The sequence below is a fragment of the Tripterygium wilfordii genome, chromosome 16 (genome assembly GCF_013401445.1).
Source record: "Tripterygium wilfordii isolate XIE 37 chromosome 16, ASM1340144v1, whole genome shotgun sequence".
In the NCBI taxonomy this organism is placed as follows: Eukaryota; Viridiplantae; Streptophyta; class Magnoliopsida; order Celastrales; family Celastraceae; genus Tripterygium; species Tripterygium wilfordii.
In genome coordinates, this window is record NC_052247.1 from 3,069,733 (window position 1) to 3,093,144 (window position 23,412).

The window sequence follows — 23,412 nt, forward strand, 5'->3', positions numbered from 1 at the left end:
GGTCAAAACAAAATCCAGTCCCGACCCCATATATTTATCAATAGTATAAGCCCCAAAAAGCCAGAATTAAAGGTTATGGGTAATCAGAGAATCAGAAGAGAAGAATTCCAAGTAGTTTCAGAGGGGTCTAGTAGTGACTTGGAGCCCTCAACTACAAGTTTTGGCTCACAAGTCTGAAGGGTGCTTCGTGACTCACAGTGGGTGGAAGTCACACTCAGCTTGGGAGTGCCAATGGTGGCAAGATCAAAAGAAACTCTGCCCGGTTAAAGGAGATGGCCAGAAAGGCAGAAGACGAAGAAGGAAGCTCTGACAAGAATATTAAGAAATTTGTAAGAAAACTCATCCACAACTAGCCTCAAGCTGCAATGCACATCATATTATTCATATAACCGTTTCGCTTATTCAAATTTGGAGCTGAAAATTAGCATATAGCAAGCTCACTGTGTATCAAAGACCAGAAGTATATCGCTAGCCAAATTGAGGCTTACAGTCGTCTTTTTTTTGTGTACATATATTTCTTATAAGCTATCAGTACTGAGATTTACAGAACTAAAACTGTGTGTTTCTTCTGAACGCTAGAAGAACGAAAGAAATATTTCTGTATAATCCTAAAAGAAGATGAACCTCGTCTTAGAAAACTCCACGAGTCCATTAGATTGACTGTTAGAAATTGCGCGAGTCCAAACTTAGCTCTTGAAAGCCCTGAAAGCGTCAAAAGGAATGGCAAATGATAGGCCAATTAACAGCTGTATATAGAAGTTGACAGAGAAGTTGCTAATATCATTGTTGAAGTGTAATGATTACCGGCTAAATACTCCCTTCCTCGGCTGCATGGACATCATCATCTAGCCGACTACCCAATCTGACTATGTCTTCAACAAGAATCTTTCCATCTAAAGCATTGAAAAAGAAAAGAACTTATCAGTTATATTTAAATACTAAAACATGCCAATCGATCGGCAGTTGGCAAAAGGACAACCATATTTTCATTCCATAAGTGCATACTGAGCAACTGAAACTACTATGATTTCCAGGAAAAGAAATCCCTTCAACCAAAAGAGATCCTACAAAGGATGAAGTGGTAAATAAATGAATCAAATTTGATTGCCTGACCTCTATCTTTGGAAAGATTGCTTATGAGTTCTTGAACACCTTCATTGCCTAATGATTTCTTCAAGTACATAGCAGCAGATGCTACCTCCTCAGAAGTAACTTTCCCGTCATAATCCCTGCAAATACATATAATTCACTTCTATATAACTATGATAATTTGAATAAAAAAGTCCCGTAAAATTTTAAGACTGCAAGCAAATTGGAACAAACTACACAGAGTCGAGTTTAAGAAAGTACAGAGTCAAGTTTAAGAGTACGGCTAAACACAAAAAAAAAAAGTCAAAGAAATTAGGAATACATTGCACATTTACATGGCTGAATGCCTGAATCTGCCATCAAAATGACACCTCAGCACCTACGGAACCAATCAAGTTAATTTTCAACACAGGACTCAAATCCTATATTCATCACCATATTATTGGCTCCCAAGAATTTGGACATGGCTATTATTTTATATTTTACGAAAATTGACACAAGGAAACCATATCTTATATAGGTAAGCAGGATGACAAAATTAATTTATTGGATTTCGAATTAGCAAGAGCCACCAAGGGGTTCCCTCAGCCTCACAATCCCCGTTATCCACAACAATCATAATGCACAAAGCAGAAGCACATTTACCTGTCAAGTAGTCTCCAACGATCACCTATTTTTGCATCAACATCATCAATTTCCTTCTCAATATTTGTCAGCATTCCGTCAACCTGGAATGTGCAAATAAGTCAAGAGTTCGCCAAATACACCATGATAGTACTTGATAATTGATGCAACAGGTGACTCTTACCTTTTCTCTAAGCGCTGAAGAAACTGTATCACGTTCTGCAACTTCAGCAGCATGGTCATCTTCCTCTCGGGCAGCTATATATGCCTTCAATGCCTCCGTTTTACCATCAGTGCCCTCCTTCTCAATCATGCCATTGTAAAGTTCTATCTGAAAACAAAGCAATCAAAATAAACAAGCCATAAACAAGGGTATAGAACAATTAACAGAGACAAACACCATAGAAATTGTTATATACTTGTTCCTTTCTTGAACAGAGAATCAAATAAGTCTGCAAGCTTAAAAAATGTAAACCATCCAAACAAAAGGTGGATATTTGATCCGATCATTAGACAATCACAGATAACCTATTAGGCTATAAGCTATATACTCCGTGATCCTTTCAACATAAAAGACTACATAAATGTACCGCAGATAGTGAATTACATGCATTGTTAGTAAAGGAAACTGGTAGTGATACAGTCGAAGAAGCAATATCCCAGGAGGGAAAAAATTTAAATCCACTAAAATCACTAAACCTCGAGTTAAATTGACAAGTTAAAAATACCTCCTTATTGACAAGCCTCAAGAACTCTGTGCGCTCCGTACTTACTGACTGCAAGATCAACAGATAAGAAGAATCAAATCTTCATGGAGCAATAGAAAATATGTGAAAAATATAAACTAGAATAGTTGAAGAATTAGGAAAATGACTAGCATTTTTTAACAAGTGACTCTTACAGATGCTGATGCTAAAATAGCCAATGCACGACTGAGTTCACAGAGCTGCTCTTGCTTCTCCAACATTCTTTCTTTGGCTTGTTCTTGCGCTTCTCTTGTTGTTGGAGTAGTCATCTCTTTCAGTGCCACATCCTCTTCACCAATTTTCGATTCTTTTACCCTGGAAAGCTCTTTTTCCTCTTTTTCTTCTTCTTCCTACAAGTAATCCGATTTGTTGAATTGGAGTAAATTAAAATAGGTCCAAAAATTTTCTTCTTTGGTTGGGCATTTCTGCTGCAAGTATCTTTCATTTTCCAATTTGCAAAGAATTACAAACAATCAAATAATTGAATCTCAACCTTGATAAGTTCTTCCTGCATCTCAAGGTACTCCAATTTCCTTTTTCTTTCCGAAACAGAATCTTCGGATGGCAAAGATATAATGCTGACACTATCCACAACCTCATCCGGTAAAGAAGACAGGGTAGCACTGACGGCTTCCTCAGGCTTCAGTTTCCCAGCAACAATGAACGCCCTTCAAATGGTATTAGAGAGAAGCAATGGTAAAATAGTCAAGGATTGATGAACTTAAGGATAAAATCAATAACCAGGATAGAACAACTGGGGATTCCAATCACCTTGATAGGATCAAGAGGGAGGACGACACAGAGTGATTGAGAGACAAATCCAACCAATCACGAAGCTGCAGGTACAGTTAACAATATCAGCAAATAGACATACTGAACAACTATTTGATATCACAAAAGACACGGTGATGAATTATGAAGCTGCAGGGAGTGTTAACAATATCAGCAAGGAGACATGCAAAACAGCTATTTAATACATCATGAAAGAGTATAATCCTTTACTCAGATAACTAAGAGAAATAGTTTCTTAATGATATTTCATGATACATTCTCTTATTATTGAATCATTTCTGTGAATCCTTGTTTTCATATTGCCAACATAAACTAGCACTACAAACATTGAAGACATTTTTCAAAACTCAACTTCATCTGGAGATACGCAGTTGTTATACAGCTAACTAAGCAAAAGTTAAGCCACAAACCTGTTGTCGCATTTCCTCCACTGAACGCAATCCCAACATACCTCTCTCCCTGCAATCTTCACGGAGTTCAGCTTCTGAAAGTGACTCCACACCCTCTGCTTGAATTAATTTATCATCTTGCTTAATCCTGTAGAAACAATAACTTATGATAGCTTTTTCTTGGAAGAAAAGAGCAGTAAAGAAAATAAAATATTTTGTGCAATACACGTTAACCAGTAGAACTTCCAGATGTATACACTTTCTGATACTCTCACCCACTTTCACCAAAGAAACAAGAAACCTAAGAGTTCGATGGGGCTGGCACTTAAAAAAAAAAAACCATTCTCCACACCCCACACCTCATCCATTATATTTATGATAGAAAAAATAATCGCACCATTGCAGCCTTTTCCGAAGCATAAAACGCAAGTATGCATCTGTTCCAAAAGGACTGATTCCCATATATTTACACATATTCACCAACCGAGGCCTGAAAGCAAAGAACAACAGTAGATGTCATACGATCTCACTCAGCATGCAGAAGTGATATTTCACATTAAACAATAAGATGGATTCAAATTTTGAAGCAGCCAAAATCAGAACAAACCTGTTGATATTGTCCAGAGTAAGTTCATCATTGAACAACTTAGCAAAGCCTAAAATCTCCTCATTAGAAACACCACCTCCCCGTCTAAACTGCATAGCAACAGTTTGTATGTGAAAGATATTGCAAAAGAACAAAGAGCAGCAGAGACAAAAACCAAAGGAAATGAACACTTACCCTATTAAAAAATTCGTCAAGATCTTTCGCAGTTTTCTTAATTTCACCACTTTGAGAGTTTTGAACTTCCTTTGCCATTTCTTTGACAGTTTCTTGAAGAAACTTGGCATACTGTATTCTTGCATTTAGTTTCCTTTTCAACGCTTCCTACAGAAATTTTCAACCAAAAAGATCAATTGATTTAACAAGGGGCCGCCATCAATGTAAATAAGTAATGTACACATGCATATGTAAAATCCAAGTCTTCAACTCGGTGTGCCATACATATATGTCAAACAAAACCATCCACAAAAGAAGAAAAACTCCGGACACTCAACAAAAAGAGAACACTCAAAAAGTGTGATCGCTAGAAAATTGAATTTCAAGAGCAAACTTTGTTTTTTTTGTAGTGATTCTAGTGAAAAAAAAATATTGTCAATTATAGTCATTCATCACAACTTGTACCTGCTCTTTCATCTTGTCTTGGAAAGTTGATGGCAGCATATTGGGGAATAATTTCAGAAATACCGGCAACAAAAATTCCATGAATGGAACAATGATAAAAACAGCAAAAGGAACTAGCCGAAATATATCAGCTGTAGTTCGAGTTAGCTGTTGCCTTTCCCTTCTCGAAAGACTCTTCCCACCTGCAAGTTTTAAAAGTAATCTGGAACTGATCCTCACATCAACCCCTAATAGTTTAAAACCCAACCAATAATGGTGCAACGTAGACACAAATTCCTGTTTCCAATGAACAAGTTTTTTGGCCCAATCTTCCCTGCAAAAGGGGGGTATTGAGTAATTTATTTGCAGAAAGGGAGTATTGAGAAATTTATTCGCAAAAAAAGAGAAGAAAAGAAATTAACCTGCTCATAGAAGCTACTGCTCTTAAGGCAGGGCCGATTCCAAGAAAAGTTGCCCATATCCTTTGCATAATGGACTCAGCACCCTTTTGAGATTCTTGCAAATGTTTAGCTTTTGCTTTGGCTTTTGCAGTGCTTAAACCTTCAACAGCTTGATCACATTCTTCAGGAGATGCTTCCTTTCTCTTCTTAGCAACCGCTTCTTCATTTTCCTCATCACCACTGCCTAAATCGGGTTGCTTGGCAGTAGCTGTTGAGGCATTACGAATAGATAGTGACATGAATGTTTTGCCCATTGGTGAAGAACTTTCCAATCTTACTTTGCCACAACCCGTAAGTGTGGTTCCATAAGGTATTTGACCAAAGTTCTGTTTTGCCAAATACCCCACCAATGTCATCAGATTTTTCCCTTCTTCTTTGACATGACTAGAATCTACAACGGAGCGGTTCAGAGTAGAGTTATAAGCATGCAAATGTGAAACAGATGGTTGAGGGTGACGCCCTAGACATTGGAAGCTTTGAATCAAGCAACTTGAGGAATACGCATAGTCAGAAACAATCTTCTTCCTTCTCAAAATAGCTCTAGAAGCCATTCCTTATCCCAAATAGATGAAATTAAAGCTTGAAATTGCGGTCACTAGAGTTATACTGTAAGTCGTATGTTCCACCGCCTTCAATCTCTTATCCGTGACTGACAAACCATACAAAACAATAGAACAAGATTTTCACCAAACGACGATCATGAAAAAGAGATTTGAAATTGCAATCATACGACATCGAAGCGACTTGATCAAGAACTCAAAAAAAAAAAAAATTTCAAAAAGAACGAAGGATTCAATCAGTACCGGTAACGTATACTAGCAGTAGATTATATTTCTGCAACGAGTAGACTATATTTCTGCAACGAGTAGACTCACCGGAGGAGAAAGAGAGAAGCATGAACGGCGGGCAATTCAACGGAGGAGAGGAGATTGTGATATCTCAGAGAGAGCTGAAACCTTTCTGGCCGTAAGACAGGAGCGGAGGGAGGGTTTTAGAGTCGTTGAATGCTGCTTCCAAATTCAGCCGTACGATATAAATGGTACAATCTTACGGTCCAGCTGCTTTGAGGGTGGATCCGATTACGCTATTAAAACTGCGTCGTTTTGATTTCGTTTCTTCTTCCTCCTGACTCGCGCTCTCAGCTCTCGCAGTATGGCAGCTATGTCATCGATTCAATACGCGCCAGTTCAAGCCCTAAAACCTTCTTCTTCTCCACAGTCAAGTCGTAATTTAGGGTCTTGTTGGCGAACAGTTGATTCAACTCTGACAGGTTCGGGTTTAACAGTCTCAAAATCCACAAACTATCCGCAGAAGAAGAAACTGGTGGTCTCTGCAAGTGGCAAGGTCGACCCAAAGATCGCTGATAATGGCGTATTTCCTGCTCCTGCAACTCCTCGATCAAAGTATGGAACGTTTTCGTTATATGCATAGCTAATTGCGTCATTCTGGTATGCAGTGGTGTTCAGAGTGCGGTTAATCTAATTATTCCCTTTTAGTATTGGCGCAAGCCATTTTCTGCTATTAGCTGCCATTGCTCAGGTCAGATGTGTAGAATTGCACGCTGATAATATAATAAATTTGTGATTTGATTGTGTGTGAATATACGTATATACATTATTTATGCTATTCTTAAACCCCAAATCAAGTTCTTAGGTATTGATCATCTGTTGTATTGTCCAAGTCATTCGTACTCGCATTCTCTTTATCAAAGACTTCGTTAGCAAATTTGGGTTGTAGTTGAAAATTTATTTCATTAGAACTCTTTCATCAATTGAACTAATGTACCAGTACGGAATGTACTAAGCAAAGTCTCTACACAGAAGCTAATTTATGCAAGCTTTGTGGCATATACAGCGTTGTTCTTCCGTAGCTGTTGTGTTGCAAATGTGACCACATGGTTGCATATTGGGTTGCTTCATTTCTTTAGATACGTATTCATTGGAATGTAAAGAATCAACTTTAGCTTTGATTTCCTACCTTAATTTATGTTACCATTTGTTGTCAATTTAGGGTGAGACGGCACACCATTTCAGTGTTTGTTGGGGATGAAAGTGGAATGATAAACAGGATTGCTGGAGTCTTTGCTAGGAGGGGATACAACATTGAGTCCCTTGCTGTTGGTTTGAACAAGGACAAAGCACTTTTCACGATAGTTGTTTCTGGAACTGAAAAGGTCCTGCAACAAGTTATGGAGCAGCTTCAGAAGCTTGTGAATGTTTTGCAGGTTGTTATATTTTTCAGGTTTCTTCATTGCAAGATGTGGACCTACTAATGCAATCTATTATCTTTGATTCAAAAGGCAACTATATCGTCCCATGTACAAGTTTGATCGCTTTTGCTATTTCATCTTCTCTAGTTTGTGTAACTACTACAGATATTAGAAAGGAGAAAATATCCATAGTTTATACTTGTATTATACGCCAAAATTAAGGTAACCCGTTCAGTATACCATGTTCTCTCTCATTTTATATCTAATTTGATTACCAGGTTGAAGATCTTTCAAATGAGCCGCAGGTTGAGCGTGAGCTAATGCTTATAAAAGTCAATGCTGATCCAGAGGACCGTGCTGAGGTTGTTAAATGGTCTTTTCTTGCATGTTGGACATTTGAGAATATTCTAAATTTGAATTGAGTTTCTGTGATTTTTTTTTGTTTATAATTTTCTTTGATTACATTCATTCCTTGGTTATTTTTTTCAGATCATGTGGTTAGTGGACATCTTCAGAGCAAAAATTGTGGATATATCAGAACATTCATTGACAATTGAGGTAATATTAATATATTTAAGCTTATGTCAACAAAATGAGTGTGGCTCTGTGTGAGTAGTGCATGTGTGAAATTCAGAGAAAGAATTCTCTGGTGCCTGCTTTGATGTAGTTTAAAGGTCTGATCATTTAGTTTGGGATTATGGCATGATTGTTCATTACTCATATTACCGTACAAAAAGCTGAGGCTTTGTGATAGCTGGTTTCCTTTAAGATTGCTTGAATCGTACTGCTGTTTACCAGAGTTTAATATTAGATGTTTGCATAAATGGGAGGGAATAAAGTCATAATTTTTGAGAGAATGGGGGGAGGGGGCGATCTAACATTGCACCTTGTGCTAGTGTGAGGAGTTGGCTATCACTAGGCCACAAGCTCCTTTTTACTTTTGATCATTTTCTCATTGACGTTGTATTAGATCATGTGACATACTGCTCTGGTAGGACTGTGTCTTATGTGTGTGGCGTGAAGAAGGAAATTAATCTGATCAAAGTGCTGAAAAGCATGCAAAACTGGTGGTTCAGTCACCTCTGGTCCCAGGTTGATTGGTTTGTGAGCACAAGATCCTTGGAAGCGATGTTGAGCAAGATGGTGAAATACGATCCAATGCCTAAGCTGGTCATTTTTTCATGCATTATTGCAGTTCTAGGGATTCTGTTTTCCCTTTCTTGTGGAAAGGAATCCATACTAATAATTTATCTATGTATGAATTTGGATTTTGGTGTCAATGAATAATAAATGGTGGGCTTTCCATCCTAAATGGTCTTCACCTATCATGGAGAATTAATACCTAAAGTCAATAGACTATGTGACTATACAGGTGACTGGGGATCCAGGGAAGATGGCTGCGGTGCAAAGAAATTTAAGCAAGTTTGGAATCAAAGAAATTGCTAGAACTGGAAAGGTCCGAGACTTCTCTTAAAATAGTGATTGAAAGCTATTATATTTGTAATTTTTCTATAAACTCTACTGTTTGTAATGCCTAAACATATTGCTCCTCATAGATTGCCTTGAGAAGGGAAAAGATGGGTGCGTCTGCTCCATTTTGGCGGTTTTCTGCAGATACATATCCAGATCTTGGAGAAAAAAGGCAGGAAGTTGCTTCTGCAGTGGCTACAAGAAGAGCAGTCATCAGCGAAACTGATTTGTCTGTGGGGGTATGTGATTGCTCGGTGTTGTATAGATTGCTACAAGAGGATTTCGTTCATTCATGTTGTATAGATTGCTCAGTGGATTTGCATCCTCCATAATATGGAAGTTTGATTGAGGTTTCATTGGCCATACTGTTGCTTGTGATTCTCCAATTGCAGGTTGATTTACAAGTTTGTTACCTTTATTTATTTTGTTTGTGAAGGGAGATGTTTATCCAGTGGAGTTGTCTAGTGACCTCACATTCAATCAAGTTCTTGATGCTCACTGGGGAGTTCTAGATGATGAAGATGTGAGTAAATCTTGTCCTTGTTTTAACTTTTTTCCTTAGGTTTTTACCATGTTCGCCACTCCCTCCTTTCCTATAGCCTGCCTTTTCAGTTGCTGTTATTGTGTAAGATTTTATTGTCACACAATCACATTTGTGAGCAACTTTCTTTTGTTTTAATGGATCACAATGCAATTTGAATGAAATCATTAAGTATCTTGAGCTTCTGAGGCAGAGATTGGAATTGGTTACATTGTTTGCTGTAAAATAAACTGCGGAATTGCTTTAGAGGCATCTGAGAAAAAAATATTGAATTTTGATTAAATGTACTAAAGAAAGGGGGAAAATCATTTCCTTCTCTTGACAGTTTATATTCTTAAGTGAAAATTATAATGGATGGCTGGGTGAGTGGGTTCTGATATGGAGATCTAGTGTAATAATGCCTGGTTTTATTGTTTCTTGTTTTCCAGACAAGTGGACTTCGATCCCATACTTTGTCCATGCTCGTAAATGATGTTCCTGGAGTTCTTAACATTGTTACAGGTGTTCTTTCTCGAAGGGGTTATAACATTCAGGCATGTTTGCTGTAATTGTCTCTTTCTCTAGCCCTCCACCGCCACCTGTATGAGCAGTTCCCTACCTCTTGAATCTGCTCATTTTCTCGTATGTTGTGTTTGCAGAGTTTGGCTGTTGGACATGCAGAAGCTGAGGGGATTTCTCGCATTACAACTGTGGTGCCTGCTACAGATGAATCAATCAGCAGATTGGTGCAGCAACTTTATAAGCTGGTAGATCTTCATGAGGTGAGAAAACTCCACTTTTAGTAAGGATGCATCACTTTATATAGATGAATCTCAGATCGAATGTGTGAAGGCCACATAAGTCCACTTTATTCCAACAATCTCAGCATCTTATCGTTGTTAACGTAAATCAGGTATAATAACTTTCTTTTCTCTCAATGATACTGTTTTTTGCATCCAACGGATGAATTGTGCTGGAAAGAAAAATCATTGTATTAGCAATCATGTCCATCTCCTATTTTTTACCTTTCCATCAGTTATATCTAACATGATGCTGTTCAGTTTTTCTTCTCCTATTGTTTTGGTTTCAAAATCAAAAGTTTAACCACAAATAGGTGATTCCAAACTAATGTTTCTGAATTTAGTGTTCAATGGTAGTTGTGTAGTTGATAGTTGCTGACTCCTTCAGGTCCTGGATCTTACACACATGCCATTTGCTGAACGAGAGTTGATGCTTGTAAAAATTGCTGTAAATGCTGCTGCTCGTCGGGATATCCTCGACATTGCCAGCATTTTTAGGGCAAAAGCGGTGGATGTATCTGACCACACAATCACTCTTGAGGTTAGTAAGCAATCCATTATTTCCACGGGAGTTCTATATATATTTTTGTCATCCATACACTCTTTCCAGGACCATTGAGTATTGTGGGGCAACTTTGGATTTATGTTTATTTAGTAATATAAGATGAAATTATTTATTGCATTACAGAAGCATGGTAGCATTAATATGGTTTTGTGTAAGTTGTGGACTATAAGAGGCAACACTGTGGTGTTGTTGAATCTTGTTCTGTTCCAGTTTCTTTAAGTGAGGTGGTCTTTGTGTTTCTTTCAAGTTCTTAATATACTGGTTCCTTCAACTGGTTTCATTCCTTATGGTTGAGTTTGATAAATCTGCCACCAATTGTTTCAGCTCACAGGAAAATTGAGCAAGATGGTTGCACTACAAAGATTGTTGGAACCCTATGGAATTTGCGAGGTTTGTCCTCGGAATTTTAATTCATAATTAGAAATGAATGTGCAATTGGGTTTGGTTACATTTCTTTGTTTCCCATCATTAGTCTTGTACTGTTGTTTATCTGCATCTTTGAAGTCTGAATGGTTTTCATGACCACCGATGATAGTAGCTCGGGTGGTTCACTTTGTTCCCGCAAATTGTTTGGGTTTTGCTTAGGTTGTGCTCTTTTGACATTAATATGGGACTCTACAAAAATTCCCTAAACTCCAACCCTGGTGGTAACTACTTCTGCCGCATCAGCTTGAATTGAAAATTTTCAATTTCAATTTTTGATGCAATATTGTAGTTGAGATGGCCCGCCCTGACAGATTTGAAAATTAGAGTCTAGGGATTCTAGAGCCTCAAAACCCTCTGTGATAGCATGCGGGAATATTATTGCAAGGGGTCGTTGGCTAATGATGGTAAACTTCACCACGGTAACTCTTAGCGCAATCGAGAGGTTGTGATTTCAAGTCTCATGGATGTTTCCATTATCACAATTTGCAAGATGGGCATTTGTGCGAATGCCACCTTGCGTTATCTTCTCACACTAGGCCTCGGCCAAGGTATCAACTAGTCCATGAGGGTTGCGGGGTCTTTCATTTGGCCCTGAGTTTATCAATTAGTTGTTCGATAGGCAGTTGAGTGGTTTCACGTTAACAAAAAAAAAAAAGATTGCATTGTTCCCTGTATTTCTTTATCAAAGTTTTCTCTTTTCCGTAGGTTGCACGAACTGGGAGAGTGGCGTTAGCTCGTGAATCAGGTGTGGATTCGAAGTACCTTCGCGGATATTCATTTCCTTTCTAAAACGGAGACCCGGAGAATTGTTGTGTTGCTGGAGTGATCTTTTTTTCCTTTGTGCTTATAGGGAAATTTTGTAAATATTTATAAATTCAGTGTTTGCCTTAGACTTTTAGTCACTGAGGAGAGCTTTTTCCTGTTATTGGTTTGGTTTTATTAGAAGACGATACTTGTAATAAAAACTAGTCGTATACCCGCGCTACGTGCGTTTTTTTATAACTTATATTTTTAACTATATTTTTATGTTGATGTGTTCTAATAAGAATATTCTTGTTATAACATTCCCAATGACTATTGGTCTAATCCTTTATTATCTATTTATTTAGCTTATTATAAATTTATAATATTTAATAGTTTGTAATAATACTCATCATTTGCTTTGTTTTTGTCAAATTTCTCACTTTAAAAAAAGTTTGATAGTGATTATCATCCTCAATGTAAAATTTCTCTCTTAAAAAGTAGACTGATGGTAATGATTTAGGGTATTAGTACATGAAACTGGGGTACCTGATAAAACAGAAATTTCATACACAGGTTCATATATACGCACACATATATGTAGTTATCTTCGTGGCTATCTAACCATCACTTCTATCCCTTTTTATTCGTCAGTTTTGAATGAATTAACCTGCCTTTGTATTTCCTCCTTAGATTTATGAAGTTGTTGTATCAAAAAGAAGATCCTTAGAGAATAGTAGACTACAAAACTGAGGTATATTATATTTTTAGTGTTTAATTTGTCATCAAAATCCAATGAACTTTCCAATTACATCAACACAAAAAATGGTCATTAAAGTTTAGTGCTGTTAATAAGCTAAAACCACCAAATTATCTATTAGTAGAAATATTGACAGTTTTGGCAAAACAATGTAGAAGGGAGAGAGTTCAAAGAGGTCAACACAATCCAAGTAAATTCAGAGTAAAGACCACTCTGACAAACTTCATCAAACTGCATGTATCATAAAATTATGTCCTCCATTTAATGCAAAACCTATAAATCACTGAATTTCTAAAATAAATCCCCAACAATACAATTTCCCCAAACTATAGGTTTTCACTGTATATATAAGACGGTGGACTCAGGGGAAAAGCACTTCGAGAGATGGGCATTGAAGAACAGGGTCAAAGAATCAATGATTATTAGGGATCAAAAAGTGAGAAGTAACCTTGCGACTGATGAAAGTGAACTGAGAGGAACAACCCAGACAATGAGAGGCGTCGATCACCAAATTACTGCCTCTCATAGATGGCTTTGCCGGCAACCCAATATCCTCCAACATCCCCGTTAAATCCCAATGAACTGCATACATCACATAAAACTTCCCTCCATACAAGGGTAACCCTATAAACTACCATAAAGCAGAGACTAATATGAATCATATAAACTTAACCATTTTTGAAGAAAAAGAGGAACAATAATAAATTATGTACCTATAAATGGAAGTGCGCGACCAGTGAGCTAGAGAGGGATGGAATCCATTGGATTTAGATAGAGATGACGAATCAATTGAGCCACGTGGGTCGTGTATTATCGCCTATCTCCCTTCGCATGACCTAAAATATGTAATACAACGTTAAATGGAGACCTTGATTGTCTTTTTTCCTATGGAAAGAAGAAGATAAAAGAGTCACGTACATGTAACTTATGGGACAGATAAAACCAACCCAAGTTTCCACAACCAATATAAAATTTAACCTAAACTCAAACCAATTTGATCCAAGTCCAGTTTAGCACAATCCCCAATCATACAACAGACACTATGAAGACAAATGATGTGAAGCAGTCAAGACATATGCTATTGCCAATGTGTTGTTCAGAGTACATAGCACACTGGTGAGCTTTTTTTTTCCAGTCTTCTTAAATATAAGAATCTCAAAGGAAATCACAAGATTGGTTATACCTTACCCAATTTTTTTTATCATTTTTTTGTATCTTTTTAGTCTAAAATTTCTTTGCAAGTAAATGGGTACCGTTTAGAATTGACAGATCCGCCAAGTATGAAACGAATTCCAGAATTGTTGGCATTCTGCAAATCAAAAGAACATGTCTTTTCAAATGTTAGTCCCACCAACAACAAAAATAACCACATCTTGGGTCAGCTCAAAGATGAAGCTTGTGTCAGGTGTTCAAGCCAAATCTATTGTATCACGTTCAACTCTCTCTAAAAACATTATGAAGTTTTTGCTAAAGCACATTCTACTACACAACAGTTGACTTGTCTTGTTTAATATAACCTGGACAGAACAAAGAGGAAACAACAGAGGGCATAACAAAAGTAAAGCATTGAGAAAAATTAATGGGATAAAGGAAGCCATAGAGCAAAGTATTGAACATGTAATTCAGAGAGAAGCCAATCATTTGGAGTAATTCATATCCAAGGGATGCGAGCAAATGAACATAAAATAAGCATACCACGAAATTTAATCATTATTTTAAACTATAGAATGTAAATCGTAAACGTAAGTGATCGGCACTGAGGATAGAATTTCATAATATTGTTACTGCCATACAACTTCTTACCATAAGGAAGATCAAGTGTCATTATCCTTTCATGATATCTTAGTAAAGCAGCGTAGATATGGAAATTAGCTGGCGACCTAGAAAGAGGTTGCACATTCACTGTAGTATAAAAAGTGGGCAGTGTCATCAACTACATTTTAGGACTCAAAGAAGGAATGCTTATTATAACACAGATAGGGTAATGTTTGATAAGATAAAATATTGAACCTATTTGAGCTTCAACACAAAAATGCCATGCATACAAAAACACACAGTGCAATTGAAAAATTAAATTTGAACACCCCATGCAAAATTAAAGAAGAAAACCTCCATAAGGATGAAGAAAGCCAACACATGAGAATGATAAACGAATGTCCAAGTTACAATCACGTAGAGAAACACACACAAAAAAAAGAGATGTCGAAGCAAGAGCGATATCACTGCTGATTTCAATTTTTACCTGGCCGCACAGGAACACAAAAAGACCACAGGCTGAGATGTCGAAGCAAAAGCGATTGTCACTGTCGATCTTACAATTTAACTGGCAGCATACATGAACATGAAAAAACAACTGGCAATTAAGCTAAACAAAAAAATTAGGATTGATTTAATGGACAAAGCATAACAAATTTGATAACCCCATACAAAAACATAGACAGAGAATATTGAAGAGTTGAATTTGGAGACTGTGACAGTGAAATTGCAAGTGCTGCTGAACACCACTTGCACCTTCATACCAATGATACCAGCCTTGTCGGAGTTCTGATTAAAAGTCAATAAATGATGTTTAAAAGCAAATATATATATATATATCAGGTGTGATCAATTACCGCGTATTACTCTTTCATACCAGGACAACATGGAGGAAGATTATTTGTCTGCCCTTAATAGTGCCAATGGAGCTGGTAATCCATACTACAAATAGACATGAACAAATATCATTAGGCCATTCTTTCTTCCAAACAAAGACTCCATTTTCAATCACATTACAATGACCCATTTGCAGCTAATAACTACACAGTTTCAAGGACAAACCCCAAGATTAAGAAAGTACTCTAAACCATTTTTTAAGGAGTGCTTGATTGTTTTAAACCCTAGATTTAACTACTTCAAAGAAGACATAAACCCAAATATAAGCCAATTCAAAAAAGCAACAGCCAGATAACAAAGATCCAGTACCCAGAGAAACAATCAAGATAAACATAAATTCGGCCAAAAAAAACCAAGAAATGAAAGCATCACATACCCAATCAAAAGTGATAAAGGAAAAAAAATAAACCACCCCAAAAGAAGCAGCCTCCACCGCAAATGAGTTTACCGAGCCGAAATGATGGTTTAAGTTTGAGATGGATAAAACGTAGCGGGCTCTTGTTTGCCATTTTGTTGTTAGAAATCTGTAAACCATCAAGAGAGAAGCAAAGAAACCCGAGAAATTAAAGCATCACATACCCAATTGAAAGGGAAAAATAGGAATTAAAGGATACCGAGAGACTTAGCCGTGGAACGAACCGAGTGCTTTCCTTGTCCGAGATTGAAGTTGGGAGACCAAGGACAATAGCAAGGATTCAAAGCATCGAACCGAAAGATTTGACTGAACCAAAGCTCCCATTTCTGATCTGGGCAAGGGTTCGAGGGCAGCTATTGGAGAGGATGACGCGGATGGAGATTCAGAAAGGGATGAGGAAAGGCTCATAAGCTGCTGAACTCTCACTCGAGAAAGGCATTAGAAGCGCTTTTAATGGGCATTGATTATGGGCAGTGGGTGTAAGAAAACCGAAATCGCTGTGATACGAAGAAGATAGAGAAACGTTCAACGTGAGGGTTTTATTGGAGAAATAGTGAGCGTCTAAAATAGAGATAAAGAATTGTACAGTGTCCACGTAGGATGAAATAGAGAATTTTAGAAAGCCAAGTGTCAAAATAATAACAACATTTGTTAGAGCCTCTGCTATATATATAAGTATAGATAGATAGATAATAGATAATAGTTTCCGTTTGAAGAAGCTGAGGTTTTTCATGGTTGATATGTTTGCATGTTTATGTTGGAGAAGCTTTGGCTTGACTTCTGTTGGGCATGAATCCAAGTGGTAATGAATCATTGCCTGTTCTGAACTTCTGATTGCATAAACTTTGGGCATTTTCGACTTTCAAGTTTCAAAAGGGTTGATAATGCACATTTCATTGTAGGGGAATTGTTGTAGGACCTTATTTTTTTTAGATTTATATTCAATGGTGGATAATTTTCACGTCTTTTTCATATCCAATTTTTTTTCAAAAAAAAGTAAAATTAACTTACTAGTTAATCATATGAAAACACATTTATCATTTTATATATATATATAGAGAGAGAATAATTCTCCTATGTGAATCAAAAGTGTGAATCTATTTTTCAACTATAGATGTGATGGGTTCCACATAAAATTTATGATCCTCATTTTTGTTTTGTTTTATTATAATCATTGGATTTGAAGTTCACTAAGTTGTCCACACTTTTGATTCATATATATATATATAAATTCTCTTATCATATCTAAATTGTGCACTTAAATAATTTTAAGTGCGCAATTTACTTGCAAAACCTAATTTGAATTAGATTTTTTTTGGATTTAAACCAATCCCTTTTTTGGTCAATTAAGTATGTTCGAAATCCATTCGGATTAGGGTTCGGATATGTAAATATTTCGTGGATTAAGATCCGGATATGTAAATATTTCATACAAACGTATTGTTGTTGGATCTCGAACCGACCCAAAACCAATTTTTTTTCCCACCCCTACTTCCAATTACAAACGGTCTAGTCGCACCTAATTAGGTCAGTCCTAGTCCTAGTTTTACCACTAAAACCAACACATCACATGATTCCTTCTTCTGCAAGTTACGTGTAGGGTGGCAAGGAATTGGAAATGGCGAAGTTTGATGATCAATAACTGCCGCAACGAAACATTCTCTCCCTCCGTAAGCTCTGCCACGATGCACGCTCTTCCTTTTGACTCTTTCAATCCACTCTCTTCCTCTTCCTCTTCCTCTCCCTCTTCTGATTTTGTTACCATCTCTAATTTTCTTTTCTTTTTACTTTCTCTCTGTTTGTTTTTCTAATCCTCCATGGATGACCGCATTGAAGACGATGAAAAGGAGGCATTGGCTGGCCTAACCTCAGCCCCGCCTAGATCCCAGAAGATACATTCTCAAAGCCAACAACTTCGTGCCTCCTCCGGACAGAAACCCCACCATCAAATCCGCAAGCACAGTCTCGGCGATATCCCCATACCCATCATCTCTACCGCCTCCTCCACTGAGGACTCCTACTGTGAATCCTCCGACGATGAGTTCTTCCCCTACTCCACCAGCACAAACAGTGCTGGTGAAGAGTACGTCACGCAGAGGCTCGATCAAGGCCTTGGATTTGACATTGGACCTGAAGTGCTTCGACAATGCCAGCCTATGCCGGAATTCATTGGGAGCGGCGGTGACAGTGGAATCTTCAAAGTTCCAATCCGGGCCGCCGTCCATCCCAGACGCCCACCGTGCCTCGAATTGAGGCCGCACCCCTTGAGGGAAACTCAAGTGGGCAAGTTCTTGAGGAACATTGTGTGTACGGACAAGCAATTGTGGGCTGGGCAGGAGAGCGGGGTCAGGGTCTGGAGTTTCGAGGATGCGTACGAGGCAGGCTGCGGGGTCGGTGGGAAGGTGAGGAGGGGGGACGAGGATGCGGCTCCGTTTCACGAGTCGGGGAAGATGTCGCCCACCATGTGTATGATGGCTGATTGCGGGAACAGGTTGGTCTGGAGTGGCCACAAGGACGGGAAGATCAGGTCATGGAAAATGGACCAGAAATTGGAAGACAATGCTTTAATCAAGGAGGGACTTTCATGGCAGGCGCATAAGGGTCCTGTTCTTTCCATGGTCATGAGCTCTTATGGTAACTAGCTTAATTGTTTTCAATTGGTGTAATGTGCCCTTTTCCTCCCCTTACTATACAGGCATTCTTGCTTTGATTCAGGTGACCTGTGGTCAGGTTCAGAGGGTGGCAATATAAAGATATGGCCATGGGAATCCATGGAGAAATCTCTCTCTTTTTCACCAGAGGAGAAACACATGGCTGCTTTGTTAGTGGAGAGGTCAAGCATTGACCTTAGGAGCCAAGTAACCGTTAATGGTACCTGTAGTATATCTTCTTCAGAAGTGAAGTGTTTATTGTCCGATAATGTGAGAGCAAAAGTTTGGTGTGCTCAGCCTTCATCCTTCTCAATCTGGTGGGTTGTTGATTCATTCGTTATTATCTTCTACAATGTTGATATATGCTGCTTTTTGTTGAAGTGTACATTAAGGAACATTGATTTTGTGTATTTCTTTTTATACGATTCTGGTCCTTTGTTGGATTTCTTTTTTGGCTGTTTAAGCTTTTGACCTTTTAGAAGCATATGTCTTTTCTTTGTCCAAATTACAAAATTTCATAAGGATCAATGTTAGAACAAGCGGTCATGTTTGGAATAGAAAGTAATATTTGTCAGAGCACTTGCATTCATTTGCTGCCTGAAAGTATATATATTAATCCCATAAGTTCTAGTTCTTGCTATTGGCTTGATTGAATTACCTTAACAATCCATTTATGAAGCAAATGTTTCATCTGAATCCTGAGATGGAACTCTGAATGTTAGTTTTTCCACAGGGATGCTCACACAAAGGAGTTACTAAAAGTTTTCAACATCGATGGTCAACTTGAGAATCGAGTTGAGGTGCCTTCATCGCAAGATCAACAACCAGTAGAAGATGAGATGAAGGTAAAATTTGTTTCCGCATCAAAAAAGGAGAAATCTGGGGGCTTTCTTCAAAGGTCGCGTAATGCGATAATGGGAGCTGCAGATGCTGTTCGTCGCGTTGCATCCAGAGGAGCAGGTGCATTTGTTGAAGAAACCAAGAAAACAGAAGCACTAGTTCTTGCTGTAGACGGAATGATATGGACTGGAAGCACAAATGGATTGCTTGTGCAGTGGGATGGAAATGGGAATCGTTTGCAGGAGTTCAATCACCATTTTTGTGCTGTCCAATGCTTCTGCTCATTTGGGACTCGGATCTATGTAGGGTATGTGAGTGGTATGATCCAAGTGTTGGACCTTGAAGGAATCCTAATTGCAGGATGGATATCTCATAACGGTCCAGTTATAAAGTTAGCAGCAGGGCATGGGTATGTTTTTAGCTTGGCTACTCATGGAGGTATACGTGGATGGAATATCACTTCTCCAGGACCTCTTGACAACATCATTCGATCAGAATTGGCTGCACAAGAAGTGATTTACACTAGGCGAGAGAGTTTCAGGATTCTGATTGGTTCATGGAATGTCGGTCAAGGTAGAGCCTCCCATGAATCACTTACATCGTGGTTAGGTTCTGTTGCATCGGATGTCGGTATTATTGTTGTTGGGTTGCAAGAAGTGGATATGGGTGCAGGCTTTCTTGCAATGTCTGCAGCAAAAGAAACTGTAAGATGTTGTTTTAGCTTTCCTTCTTAAAATGCCATCAATTATTGCTTTGATTAGGTTACTGGAATTCTGCTCTATTTCTTAGCATTTTTTTAAAAAATATGCATGTTTCCCCTCCCTCTTTACTGCTTAATTATTACTTGTAGGTAGGACTTGAAGGGAGCTCTGCTGGACAGTGGTGGCTGGACAACATAGGGAAGGCCTTAGATGAAGGAAGAACTTTTGAACGTATGGGTTCTAGGCAGCTGGCTGGCTTGCTTGTTTCTCTTTGGTAATTAATCAATTAAGAATAAAAAGAATATTTCTTGAGCATTGTACTTCACATGAGACTGCTGCATTTCATGTTTTCTTTTCTTTAAGCAAGTTATTTTAAACCAGACCATTTCATGTCTTAAAGCCTCATAATAATAATTGCTTGTAATATTAGTTGTCTTTATCAATTCAGGGTGAGAAAGAACCTTAGAACACATGTTGGAGACATTGATGCAGGAGCAGTTCCATGCGGCTTTGGACGTGCTATTGGTAATAAGGTTTGTGTTTCTCCCATCCCCTGGCCATGCAAGGGCAGGAGTTTTCAACTCTAGATTTTATTTTTATCAAGATTTCCAGTCTATGCTTTAATTTATTTTCCTTATAGGGAGGTGTAGGATTGAGAATTAGAGTATATGATCGGATAATGTGCTTTGTGAACTGTCACTTGGCCGCTCATTTAGAAGCAGTCAATCGCCGGAATGCTGATTTTGATCACATTTATCGATCAATGGTCTTCAGCCGTTCATCACACCTTTCCAATACTGCAGCTGGTATGATGCGATACCTGATTTTGTGTTGCTCTCTTGCCTTCTCCACATATTTACTTTGGCTGCTTTATATTTCTGGCTTGCCATGGGTCCTCTCTCTTGCAGCTGGTGTCTCAACTGCAAGTCATACTCTTAAGAGTACAAATGTATGTACTTCATTGTTCTCTTTTCAGTTTTAGCAATTACATTGTCATATTATTTTAGCTTAGATTTGAGTCTCAAGGTCCTGATGCTTTCACAGTCTACGAGTGTCAATTCTGAAGAACCGAAGCCTGATTTATCCGAAGCAGATATGGTTGTATTCTTTGGTGATTTTAACTACCGTCTTTTCGGTATATCTTACGATGAAGCAAGGGACTTTGTTTCTCAAAGATGCTTTGATTGGCTAAGAGAAAAGGATCAACTCAGGGCAGAGATGAAAGCTGGGAAAGTTTTCCAAGGAATGCGTGAAGCACTCATCAGATTCCCACCAACTTACAAGTTTGAAAGACATAAAGCAGGCCTAGGAGGTATGTTGTTTTGAATTGTTTTTTTGGTGTTTCCTTGATTTCCAGTTATATTATCAATTTTGGAACCTTTTCAGGATATGATTCCGGGGAGAAGAAGAGAATTCCTGCTTGGTGTGATAGAATAATATATCGTGACAATCGGTCTGATCCAGTGTCCGACTGCAGTTTAAACTGCCCTGTCGTCTCGTCAATAGTAATGTATGTTTGGTGTCATGATTATTTCCTATCAACATTTCTCGTTCTAGTGTTAAAAAATTGGGTTATCCATGTGTAACAGGTATGATGCTTGCATGGATGTGACGGAGAGTGATCACAAACCCGTTCGCTGCAAATTCCATGTTCAAATTGCCTATGCGGATAGATCAGTTAGGAGGGAGGAGTTTGGAAAGATCATTACTTCAAATGAGAAATTGAGATCTTTGCTAGAAGAACTTCGTTATGTTCCGGAAACCATTATTAGCACCAACAACATAATCCTTCAAAACCAGGATACATCCATTCTGAGAATCACTAACAAATGTGCCAAGGAGAGAGCTGTGTTTCAGATAACTTGTGAAGGTCAGTCGACTCTCAGGGATGATGGAGAGCCAGCTGATTATCGGCCAAGGGGCGCATTGGGATTCCCCAGATGGCTTGAGGTATTGTTCCTCATTGTTGAAGTTGAATGCAAATAACTTCAGTCTAGAAATATAAGAATTTAACCAACTCATTTCTTGTCTGACATCCGATTCAGGTAACGCCAGCAGCTGGCATAATCGAGCCTCATCAGTACGTGGAGGTCTCTGTACATCACGAAGAATTCCACGCCTTAGAAGAGTTTGTTGATGGCATTCCACAAAACTGGTGGTGTGAAGACACAAGAGATAAGGAAGTGATTTTGGCTGTGAATGTCCAAGGGAGTTGTTCTACGGAGAAGAGTCGTCACCGAATCCATGTTCTTCACTGCTTCTCAGCTAAGACAGTTCATATTGGCTCGAAATCCAACAGTTCTAGTCACAAGCAAGGAGGATCACATCAAAGGTCAGAACATAGGCAGTTTGGCAGCTCTTCTGACAAGGCTGATGGTCGGAGTTCAGACAAAAAATGAAGCTAGAAATCGATGTCTCAGGTACATGTTGATGCATCTTCTGATGCCAATGTCAGCATGCATCTTAATGTACATACATTGAAGCATTCTAGGGCAGATGATTTGTTCCACAATTATTTTGTAATCAGGTAGAGAGGAAAGAAACTTGGAGCTCTTGGTTTTTGCTTTCTGCTTTAATAGACTGCAAAGAAAACAAGTCTCAGATTCTTCTTGGCCGTTAAAAATCTAGTCCAAACATTACAAACCAATGTTGATCGTTCTTGGTTAAAGGCCTACACGACTTTGTTCTTCTTGATCAGTCGTCATTGATTATTTGACACAGAAAACGCGTTGGTTATGCGAGAAGAGTTGGACTTTTGCTTATAAACTACTCGGTTGGGTTATGTCAATCCGACGTTGGATAAAATCTTAACGTAACGAGTCAAGTTAAATGCTATATGAAAAAAAAGGTACTACGAGTCTCCTACTAGGCTAAGAGCTTTTTGGTTAATGTTAATATACATACATATATATATATAGATAAATTCTCACATAAAGGTCTAATGGAAGAGTGTAAAATAAAGGTTACATTTTAATTGTGTGGATGAATGAGATGACAAGTGGGATCCATTATTTTGGATCCCACATGTTTCAAATCAACGGTGTAAATATAGATCTTTATTTTATACTCTTAAATTAGACCCTTATGTGAGAATTTCTATATATATAATTTAGCAACTCATACATAATTAATAAACCCACAAAAAATTGATCTTCTTAAGCTTTGATTCACAAAGAATTAATATATCTTAAGCATACAAAGAATATACAAAATTACAAATATGTACTGTTTTTTTTTAATTTATTTATAAAAGAATGGAAACAGATCACAAGTAATTCTCTAATTATTGACAGATATTGCACACAAATTAATATATTACCTAAATTAATCTCTTAATTAACACTGGTAATGCAGAGT

The 23,412-nt window shown here is 38.0% G+C and overlaps 4 protein-coding genes across 23 annotated transcripts; 2 read left to right on the forward strand and 2 right to left on the reverse strand.

The window, feature by feature from the left end:
- Nucleotides 1–357: 357 nt before the first annotated feature.
- Nucleotides 358–6,332, reverse strand: LOC119981091 (mitochondrial proton/calcium exchanger protein). Its single transcript, XM_038824092.1, has 16 exons — nucleotides 6,181–6,332; nucleotides 5,267–5,954; nucleotides 4,866–5,178; nucleotides 4,422–4,568; nucleotides 4,248–4,336; nucleotides 4,038–4,130; nucleotides 3,662–3,788; nucleotides 3,231–3,295; nucleotides 2,953–3,127; nucleotides 2,615–2,809; nucleotides 2,442–2,489; nucleotides 1,898–2,044; nucleotides 1,735–1,817; nucleotides 1,114–1,229; nucleotides 805–893; nucleotides 358–702 (listed from the first exon to the last, which is right to left on the reverse strand). Exons 2-15 carry the CDS (start codon nucleotides 5,854–5,856, stop codon nucleotides 808–810), a joined length of 2,274 nt encoding a protein of 757 aa, XP_038680020.1. The 5' UTR covers nucleotides 5,857–5,954; nucleotides 6,181–6,332; the 3' UTR covers nucleotides 358–702; nucleotides 805–807.
- Nucleotides 6,333–6,381: 49 nt separating this feature from the next.
- On the forward strand, nucleotides 6,382–12,259 carry LOC119981092 (acetolactate synthase small subunit 2, chloroplastic-like). The gene is made up of 12 exons (XM_038824093.1): nucleotides 6,382–6,708; nucleotides 7,316–7,529; nucleotides 7,793–7,876; nucleotides 8,004–8,072; nucleotides 8,887–8,970; nucleotides 9,071–9,223; nucleotides 9,421–9,507; nucleotides 9,954–10,058; nucleotides 10,164–10,286; nucleotides 10,693–10,845; nucleotides 11,194–11,259; nucleotides 12,001–12,259. Exons 1-12 carry the CDS (start codon nucleotides 6,458–6,460, stop codon nucleotides 12,082–12,084), a joined length of 1,473 nt encoding a protein of 490 aa, XP_038680021.1. The 5' UTR covers nucleotides 6,382–6,457; the 3' UTR covers nucleotides 12,085–12,259.
- A 775-nt stretch (nucleotides 12,260–13,034) lies between these two features.
- Nucleotides 13,035–16,400, reverse strand: LOC119981095. 19 transcript variants are annotated; one of them, XR_005464016.1, is made up of 6 exons: nucleotides 16,088–16,400; nucleotides 15,825–15,972; nucleotides 15,429–15,493; nucleotides 15,039–15,119; nucleotides 14,050–14,698; nucleotides 13,035–13,632 (listed from the first exon to the last, which is right to left on the reverse strand). XR_005464016.1 is itself a non-coding variant. In XM_038824095.1 (5 exons), exons 1-5 carry the CDS (start codon nucleotides 15,576–15,578, stop codon nucleotides 13,614–13,616), a joined length of 423 nt encoding a protein of 140 aa, XP_038680023.1. In that variant the 5' UTR covers nucleotides 15,579–15,815; the 3' UTR covers nucleotides 13,035–13,613. The 19 variants fall into 19 exon arrangements, 2 of the variants coding, with proteins under 2 accessions (XP_038680023.1, XP_038680024.1); XR_005464007.1 differs by having other exon boundaries at nucleotides 15,039–15,340; XR_005464017.1 differs by having other exon boundaries at nucleotides 14,050–14,676; nucleotides 15,409–15,493.
- Nucleotides 16,401–17,439: 1,039 nt separating this feature from the next.
- Nucleotides 17,440–22,744, forward strand: LOC119980497 (type I inositol polyphosphate 5-phosphatase 12-like). 2 transcript variants are annotated; one of them, XM_038823211.1, is made up of 11 exons: nucleotides 17,440–18,497; nucleotides 18,579–18,831; nucleotides 19,248–20,058; nucleotides 20,205–20,329; nucleotides 20,504–20,588; nucleotides 20,696–20,861; nucleotides 20,964–21,004; nucleotides 21,100–21,367; nucleotides 21,442–21,565; nucleotides 21,645–22,005; nucleotides 22,101–22,744. In XM_038823211.1, the coding sequence occupies exons 1-11, from the start codon at nucleotides 17,681–17,683 to the stop codon at nucleotides 22,452–22,454; spliced, it is 3,405 nt and encodes a 1,134-aa protein (XP_038679139.1). In that variant the 5' UTR covers nucleotides 17,440–17,680; the 3' UTR covers nucleotides 22,455–22,744. The 2 variants fall into 2 exon arrangements, with proteins under 2 accessions (XP_038679139.1, XP_038679138.1); XM_038823210.1 differs by having other exon boundaries at nucleotides 20,696–21,004.
- Nucleotides 22,745–23,412: the final 668 nt, after the last annotated feature.

Bases quoted from the DNA above. Each gene is read 5' to 3' on its own strand.
- LOC119981091 (XM_038824092.1), bottom strand. From the start codon at position 5,856: ATGGCTTCTAGAGCTATTTTGAGAAGGAAGAAGATTGTTTCTGACTAT. The intron at 3,296-3,661 runs GTTTGTGGCTTA...CTGTACCTGCAG, and splicing joins TGGAGGAAATGCGACAACAG to CTTCGTGATTGGTTGGATTT. The intron at 2,045-2,441 runs GTATTTTTAACT...CTTTGTTTTCAG, and splicing joins TGAGGCTTGTCAATAAGGAG to ATAGAACTTTACAATGGCAT.
- LOC119981092 (XM_038824093.1), top strand. From the start codon at position 6,458: ATGGCAGCTATGTCATCGATTCAATACGCGCCAGTTCAAGCCCTAAAA. The intron at 8,073-8,886 runs GTAATATTAATA...GTGACTATACAG, and splicing joins AACATTCATTGACAATTGAG to GTGACTGGGGATCCAGGGAA. The intron at 10,846-11,193 runs GTTAGTAAGCAA...CAATTGTTTCAG, and splicing joins ACCACACAATCACTCTTGAG to CTCACAGGAAAATTGAGCAA.
- LOC119981095 (XM_038824095.1), bottom strand. From the start codon at position 15,578: ATGGGTCATTGTAATGTGATTGAAAATGGAGTCTTTGTTTGGAAGAAA. The intron at 15,120-15,223 runs GTATGGGGTTAT...GTATGCTGCCAG, and splicing joins TATTCTCTGTCTATGTTTTT to TTAAATTGTAAGATCGACAG. The intron at 14,106-15,038 runs GTAAAAATTGAA...TTTGATTTGCAG, and splicing joins TTGTGTTCCTGTGCGGCCAG to AATGCCAACAATTCTGGAAT.
- LOC119980497 (XM_038823210.1), top strand. From the start codon at position 17,681: ATGGATGACCGCATTGAAGACGATGAAAAGGAGGCATTGGCTGGCCTA. The intron at 21,005-21,099 runs GTATGTACTTCA...ATGCTTTCACAG, and splicing joins ATACTCTTAAGAGTACAAAT to TCTACGAGTGTCAATTCTGA. The intron at 21,368-21,441 runs GTATGTTGTTTT...GAACCTTTTCAG, and splicing joins ACATAAAGCAGGCCTAGGAG to GATATGATTCCGGGGAGAAG.